The 8,656-nt window shown below is 40.1% G+C and overlaps 1 protein-coding gene across 1 annotated transcript in view; it reads right to left on the bottom strand.

The window, feature by feature from the left end:
- Positions 1–6,174: 6,174 nt before the first annotated feature.
- The window catches only part of LOC126248392 (DNA polymerase zeta catalytic subunit), a 227,444-nt gene continuing 224,962 nt past the window's right edge, over positions 6,175–8,656 (bottom strand). The window contains exon 29 of the mRNA XM_049949342.1: positions 6,175–6,810. Coding sequence (XP_049805299.1) covers positions 6,664–6,810 — 147 coding nt within the window. The 3' untranslated portion in view covers positions 6,175–6,663. The remainder of the gene's footprint in view (positions 6,811–8,656) is intronic.

Here is an 8,656-nt window from a genome sequence, read left to right as displayed (position 1 = left end):
TTAAAGTACAACTTTGTGTACAAGTAACTGTTGATGAGTAATGTGAACAATGATATTACTTGTGATTCGCTGTTAATATTGGGATTTCCGTAGAGTGCTTGCCGCCGTTATTCACGTTTTCTTTTAACTTCTTAGTATTACGTTAAGTTGATGCAAAACCACTCCCCATTGAACGTTGAACGACATTCAGCATGTGTTGGGTAAACCTTTTATACAGCAAAGAACTTATTTCCAATTGCCATACAACTTTATAAATCCATATACTGTCTCAAATATTTAATTGTGCCTAAGGATTACTGAACGATTTATGTGACAAAATTAGTTGTCCCATAATGTTTGAAATGTCACTTATTGTAATTAAGTTTAGTTTACAAATGTTAAGGACTGTCTGATCTCTTCTGTACTATCGTGGTGTTACTTTACATCTGGATGGACTGTCATAAAGACCAGTGTTCTCTAATAGTTTCTAAAGGTACCCATTGTGTATCTTACAATGTCTGTACTGTGGAAAGTTACGACGATGTGCAACACAGATATGCTATGTTGGTTGCATACATTTAGGTGCAGCCTACACTTCGTAATTGAGGCGTGACCCACTTTTTTGGCTGTCGCGTGTACTTTGTCGAGATGCCAATGCAGCAGAAATCATCAGAAGCAAGTGACCACATGTTGCTCAGATGGAAGATGACAGGTGGTCATGGAAGCTCTGAGATTTCCACCCCACAGGTAGGAGACCTCCAGGAAGGCCAAGGAAGAGGTTAAGAATTGGCCTGCAACAGTCAGCAATAGATGTGGGTGAATGGTGGACGGCAGCAATGGATAGAAAACGGAGAAGGGAACTTGTAGCAGCACACAGTCTGTTGGGCATGATAATGTAAAAAGTAAAACTGGAAATGGCCAAACCACAGTTAGATATTAACTGTTGCAATTTAACTACCTAAGTCATTTTCTATATTAATGCCACTATCCATTATACAAATTATCCATCATCCAGTTCATTGTTATATGCATAATAAATAAAGGAGATGGACAGCAGACATGTACGTAGAAAATTACAGTGCTCTATCTTACAAATAAAACTCACACACAAGATAGTGCACACATGGCTCCTCCCATCCACTCCCCCTCCCCCTGAAAAAAAAGGGGGAGAGAGAGAGGGGGGAGAGGGGGAGGGAGAGGGAGAGGGAGAGGGAGAGGGAGAGGGAGAGAGAGAGAGAGAGAGAGAGAGAGAGAGAGAGAGAGAGCACTCTGGGAAGCTTAGTAGTATATTTAGCTTAGCATGTCAGCCATTTGTTTGGGTTTTCAATATTTTTTACTAAAAAAAAAACACCCTAATGATGCACCAGGTTGAAGATATCCAGTTGGTAAAGAGAAAGACAGAGTGGGAGTGGGTGAAAGCCAGTGATAATGAGATGGAGTATATGAAGATGACAATGAGGAAGAGAGAAATAGTGACAGCGAGAAGAGAGAGCAGCAGTAGGAAGGAAGGAATGAAATATTAGTTGTAAGAGACAGCTCGACGGAGACAGGGATAGTGAGAGGAGACTGTAGCAGTAGGACAGAACAAAGGGGACTGTGGCTGTAAGGAGAAAATGACAGTTTGTCACAAAGAGATAATGAAATGAGTTAGGCTGAATGAGTAAGTGAGAAAGGGCAACTGGGAGTGAATGGGTATGAGTGACTTACTGTGGTGGACTAGTAAGTGTGAGTGAGTTACAGTTATGGGAACTTGTGGGAGTTTGAGGTGAGTTGCATGTTAAAAAAGTGTGAATATGTTTGCATGCCAAAATATTTGGGAAAAGTTTCAAAGGTGATGAGAAAGGTAGAATGAGGCAGCTTGTACCTCCCTTTTCAACCAGACTCTTTTAAATAAAGAGGAACATATTCACATTTTTTGTGCTTCAATAAGCGCATTTCCATGCTGGTACTTTTATGTTTGTTAAAATAAAGTTGTTTTTGTTTTATATCTACCTGCGAGCTTTGTCATGCTTATGGAGCCTGCATTTAAGATTACAACAACAGGTTTTGTAGCTGATGGACTTTAGAAGTTGTACTCCAAGTATAATTGCAAAAGTGTCAAGACTGTGCTGAAGACATTGGTAACTTATGTTTGCTTTATATACAATGAAGTTGTATGACTTCATGGACACTTGTTGTTATCTTTAAAGACTATCTTTCCCCGTGACCTTTGTTTCCCTTCTTGGTGCCCTCAGGGAAATCCTGACTCAATTTTGATGTGGCTGTCAGAAAAATTAGAAAAAAATTGAAAAAGTGAATATGACCTTCCTGCCTTGTGCCTGACTGTACCATACTGCAAAAGTTTTGTTGCTATTATGTGCTATTGCTGTGCAATTACATTGTTACTGTCAGAAAAAAACAGTGTTAAATTCGATACACAGGAATGGTCCATCAGGTGAAATGGGCAATGATCTGATGTACTTCAACAATACAAAAATTGCTGTGGGCATGATGAGAGAGAATCATAGCCCTGATGAAGGATATGGTTCAGTTGTTCCAGTCCAGAGTGATATTGGGTGGCAAGGGGCACTGCTTTGCAGCTGATTCTTGGGGGTGGTGGGAGGATTGGGTGTGTGTGAGGATATGGCACAGGAAATCTGTTCCTGGAGAAGGCTTGGGGGGGGGGTAGTGCCTCTCTGTGAAGGCCTTCATGAGACCTTCAGCATATAAGGCAAGAGAGTTTTCATCACTGCAGATACATCGTCCATCAGTAGCGAGACTGTGCGGGAGTTTTTTTTTTTTTTTTTTAAATGTGGAAGGGATGGGAGCTGTCAAAATGCAGACATGGCTTAATGTGGACAGAGGTGCAGATGGAACCATCAGAGTTGTAGAGGACAACATCCAGGGAGGTGACACATTGGGTAGGGGAGGAGCAGGTGAAGCGGATGGGAGAGAAGGTGTTGAGGTCATGAAGGATGCAGATAGGGCGTCTTAGCCCTGATTCCAGATCATGAAGATATCATCCATGAACCTGAACCAGACTAAGGGTTGGGAGTTTTTGGAGGTTTCCTCTAGACGGTCTATAAACAGGTTGGCATAGTAGAGTGCCATGCAGGTGCCCATGGCTGTGCCACAGATTTGTTTGTATACCTTTCCTTCAAAGGAAAAATAGTTTAGAGACAAGGTCTAGTTGGTAAGATGTATAAGGAATGAGGTAGTGAATTTTGGGGTCTGAAGGACTTGATAGGGGCAAGTCCATGGGCATTAGGGATACTGGTTTATTGGGACGTGGCATGAACAGTGTGACAAGTAGGGATTGGGATGGTGGAGATTTGGTGAAGGAAGTTGTTATTGTCTTTGATGTGGGAGGCTAGGTTTTGGGTAATTGGTTGGTGGTGTTGGTCATCAAGACCAGAAATTCTTTCACTGTGAGCACAATAGTCAGTTACAATGGAACACTCAGGATTGTTGGGTTTGGGGAGAATGTAGAAGGTCAGTGCATGGGATGTTGTTGAGGTGTTCAGGGAGATGGACTTGGGTGTGAGGTTTTGGGAACTTCCTATGGATTTCAGAAGGGATTAGAGGTTATATTCATCATTTGGATTTGCAGCTCCTTGTGTTTACCATGTTTGCAGTTAAAATTGTTGGATGTAAGGTCCGCCTGTTATGCAAAACACTGTTTTTTCCAAGTCCTCAAACATGTTTCAGCACCTCTGTGCCATCATCAGTGGGTTTCTGTTTTATTTAATCTGTAATCTGAACATTTCTACTTTACACTCGGTTTGCATGGTTTTTCAGGGCCACTTGAGTATTATTTATTAGATACACAAGTGGTTCTGAAAAACCATGCAAACTGAGTGTAAAGTAAAAATGTCCACATTACAGAGTAAATAAAACAGAAACCCACTGATAATGGCACAGAGGTGCTGAAACATGTTTGGGAACTTGGAAAAAACAGTGTTTTGCATAACTGGTGGACCTTACACCCAACAATTAGAGGTTAAGTTGGCCTCCTAGGATGGGATCACTATGACAGAGCTTGTAGGTGGAGGAGTCAGACAGCTCGCAGAGGCCTTCTGTCAGGTAGTCACTGTGGCGCTCCACGACAGTGGTGAAATCTTTGTCTGCAGGGAGGATGATTAGATCAGGATCTGTTTTCAGGTTATATATGAGTGGCCTTTCTTCTGCTGAAAAGTTAGTGTTCTTAAGAAGGAATCTGGGAAAGGATGATGAGGCCAAACTGGAGGTAAGGAATTCCTGGAAGGTGACCTGGGAATGATTAGGTGGGAGGATGGGAGGGTCATGATCAAATGGTGGTATGAACTGAGAGGAGCAAGGTTCAATGTTAGAATTAAGTTGGCTTTGGTTGGAGGGATTGGTGGCAAAGAAGTATTTGCACTGTGGGGATTGGGAGGAGGAGAGTAGGTCTTTGACAAGTCCAACATGGTTAAACTTCGGCGTGGAGCTGAAGGCGAGACCTTTGGATAGGACTGAAACTTCTGTGAGACTGAGGTTTTTGATGATAAGGTTAAAACAGTATTTTGAGTTCTGGGTTATATGGGACTTTGGGAGGGAGTTTTGGAGGATGTGGTAAACTGAAGACGTCAGGTAGGCACGTTCCGTGTGTCATGAGGGATTGATGAGGGGTTTCTCTGTGAGTAGGATGGGTGTGATGGATAGTGGTGCTCTTAGACAGGAGTAGGATATCAACATGTTAGATAATTTCTAGAGGTAGAGTCTGGAATGTTCCTTCAGGTGTTGATGTACAAAGATTTCAATTTTGGAGATGTGGTGTATGCACTAGGGATTGCACAGTAACAGTATCTTGCAGAGGGAGTAGATGTAGTTCTGGGATGCCTGAGCCATGGAGTTTCTGCAGTACTAGGTTTGTGAGGGATAGGGAGTGGTGGAATCTGAAAAGGTGGGGGATCCAGAGAAGGGGCAAGCAGCCATGTCATATACCAACTCTGCTGCAAACACTGCACAACTCTTAATGTCAGTATGACTACCAACCAGCTGCCCACCGGGATGAATGGCCACTGCCAGACTGTTGCCAAGAACAAAGTTGACCAGCTGGTGTCAGAACATGCAGCTGAGCACAACATGCTCAATTTCCATGGCTGCTTCACAACCCAGGCCATCTGGAGCATTCCCTCCACCCAGTCCTGGATTTGTAATATTCCCTATTTCTGAACCAGGGCAAAAACTTGATAGTGCCCCCCCCCCCCTTCCAGAGTGTTTGAGATAGGTCATCAAAAATGTAAAAAACCAACTTGTCAAAAATATGTTCATTTTGTAGCGCGTATTTTTCTGAAGAGTTTGATGTATGAAACATGTTTCTTAAAGGAACTGTAAGACATGTTATTTCGTCCTAAGTGTGCCAAAGTGCAGTTCCATATTTCTTCATGCAGCATCCTTCTATCACATGTCACTGTATTTTGCTCTCTGGAATTCAAATGTGTATATTTTGTAATGGAAACCATCAAACCTATATTCAAGACAGTGGAAATTAAAATGTCCTATGATGCCTCTCGTGCTTCCAGTCAGCTGATTTGACATCCCACCCCCTTAAAAAATTACCACAATTAAAACTGGGTGGGAGTGTTTGTAACTGAAAGAATAAGAACTCTTTGGAAAATGTGCACTCTTTATTGCTTATTAACTAATAACTTTCTCTTTTGTGTGACACATAATTAAATATAGGAAAAATAAAACCAGTAAAGATAAGAGACAAGCAAGACAGTACACATTTTCCAATCCTTAGGTCCCAGCATTGTTTTCTCTCTAATCTTGCTGCAGCTTTACACAGTGTGCTTTCCTTTCTGCAAAAGAATCTATTCAAAAAGAAAAGGACTACTCCAAAAGCTAGCAAGTTTGCTCTCTTTTTGTGTTGGGCTATCAACAACTCAACATTTATGCTGTCCAGTGAGTTGTCTCTTTTAATCCAAAGGTATTTACATTCTACCAGAACTTTCCTGCAACGTTTCAAAGTGACGTGGTCTACTGAAAGAGAGGTCTGTTTATGAGTTGTATTTCATTTCTTAGAATGATTTATAACTACTTGACAATCCAATAAAAGATTTCTGAACACAGGAAAGGGATGACAAGTGGTGAAAACAACATATGTGGGCACTTATTTTTGTAAAATTAATTTAATATATATATATATATATATATATTTGAAATACAAGAATTATTTTCTTAAAATATCACCATATTATCACAGCCAATACTTGATGTAAAACTATGCAACAAGAGATACCATATCTCACTCAACTGATGGAACACACACACACACACACACACACACACACACACACACACACACAGAGAGAGAGAGAGAGAGAGAGAGAGAGAGAGAGAGAGAAATAATCTGAAAATGGTAAAAAGGTAAAGAATAAAACACAAAGCTTAGCACTTAAAAAGCAGGGGGAGCAAAGAAAGAATGAAAGAAATGGGAGCAATAGATAAAGAAGATAACAGTGCACAGCAAAAGTTTTAAAAATCAAGAGTTCAAAAGCAGTGAGAACGAGACAGGAGAGGAGAACAATAATTCCCAGAGACAAGAGTTTAGATTAGTACTGATGCAACATACAACTATAAAGCTCATTATTTTCACTTTCATGTGTGAATTTGGTTTCTTATCACAAGATAAATAACTATCAGGCACTGATTTACAAAAATTGTGTCTGCTCTTAAGACTGCTTAAAATGAAAAAAATTTTTCTTGTAGTTGATGCACATAAGGCACTTGACCAAGGTCTCTTGCAGCTCTATACCTCCTAAATAAAACTGGACAGTCCAGAGATAAGCAAGATACAGGGCCACGGTGTCCACAACAAGACTGACAAATCTGCAAAAAAGGTAATGCTCATTAAGTAGTCAGTATAACATTGTTAATATTCTTTTTTGCATTTCTGCAACAGTTAACTAAGGAAAAATATTAAAAACTGGAATACACAGTGTTGATGTTGCACAATGCTGTGTATTCAAATTTTTAATATGTCTATGTTGCTCCAAGTGCTGACAGAGTATTCAATAAATATTATGTAAAAATAAATGCAAACACTGTGTGTTCACCTATGGGTACAATGGACCCTCAACAAATTTTCAGAAACTGTTCGTTATATATGATAATATATCAATGTTTTATTATAAAGTAGATCCCAGAAAAATTCTGGAAGAGGAATTTGCATTACGGTTTTCCCGATTGAATCATGGGTAACATTCTAAAAATGAAATGCAAGGAACTTATTAATTATTAATTATAAAAATCTCTATTGAAACATCTGAATCAAAGTTTATTACAAATGAGTGAATAGCCAACAGTATGATGTGCATGTGCCTGGATTCTGAATAGGTGTTGCCTGATGAGAAGCAGCAGCTACTCAGCCTTGTCACAGAACCTGGGAATGTGGCTGGTCCTGAATGCCCCTAAAGCTATCCTGATTCCTTCAGGGAAGAGATCATAACGGGCCCAGATCAATATACTGTGTAACCACTGTCAACCTGAGGCCACACCAAGGCTCCATAAAAGTGGAGCAGACAAGTCTTATCCTCTTTCTATGTTTTCTGTCTATCAAATTTTTAACATATTGAGAGCTTTGAGGAATCATGTTTTCAGATTCCTCAGATGCAGGAACCAGTTCAATTTATCACTAAAAATGGGGATCAGAAATCTCATTTACATTTTGAAATTTTAAATGATGACCCTCATTCTAATATGTGGAAGATTAAAAGTAGGATGTGAATTATCAGCAAGAACAAAAATAGATTTTCAGTAAAAAATTTATAACTGATTGTTTCCTGTTCTCTCTTCCACCTTCTTAGCTGTTAGATACTACTGTCATGTGATCACAGCGAGGCTGGCAGAAGAGTAAAAGACTGAATTATTTCCCATGAACAGGAAATAATGACTGAGATTTCTTACCATGTATACATATTTACAGCAGTTAAAAACAGGTCACATTTAAAATGCAACATTAAAGGACTGCTGTTTCTCATTTAAAACAATCAACCAGATATCTAAAATAATATGATGAAAGGAAGGAGTGTAAAGCAACAGGAAGTTATCCTACCTACACACAGTATCACAGACCTTCTCAAGATTGTAGAAAATACAATTAGTTAATGATACACAGGAAAGCCTGTGTTGTAGTGGACTCCAGGAGAGTCATGTAATCACCAGTGGCCTTATGTATGCTGACCACACACAGAAAAGGACTAAGGAGCTGCCTGAAGTCTAAGACCAAGACATGATAGTCGCTGATCATCTGCTACACGGTCTTTCTCCTGCTGCTGATGGCGGAGGAGTCAGGAAGTTATTTTTTTCATATAGTTAAAGAGGTCTAGGAGGGTTTAAGAATCATTTCCATTTTGGTGTCGTATATAACAACAATAATATTGTGTGGTTCAATGGCCTGCTGCATGTCTTTCAATTGGACACTGCTTCAGTGACTTGCATGTCCTAGCCTACCTTAGTAATCCTATCAGATAAAGGGGGTCTACACTTTAGGGTGGAATCTGGACTTTGTGTGATTCACAGTGAATCCTCACATCACTGGGAGGTGAAGGCTATTTTAAAGGCAGACTGAAAAACCTTTCGTCGTTCCAATGCGTTTCAGTCCTGCTGCCTTTTGGTTTCCAGCAAGAAGCTTTACTACCAGATCATCAGACCTACTATTATATGCCACACACGC

Source organism: Schistocerca nitens, chromosome 3, assembly GCF_023898315.1.
Source record: "Schistocerca nitens isolate TAMUIC-IGC-003100 chromosome 3, iqSchNite1.1, whole genome shotgun sequence".
Classification (NCBI taxonomy): Eukaryota; Metazoa; Arthropoda; class Insecta; order Orthoptera; family Acrididae; genus Schistocerca; species Schistocerca nitens.
This window is presented reverse-complemented; position numbering and strand designations above follow the sequence as displayed.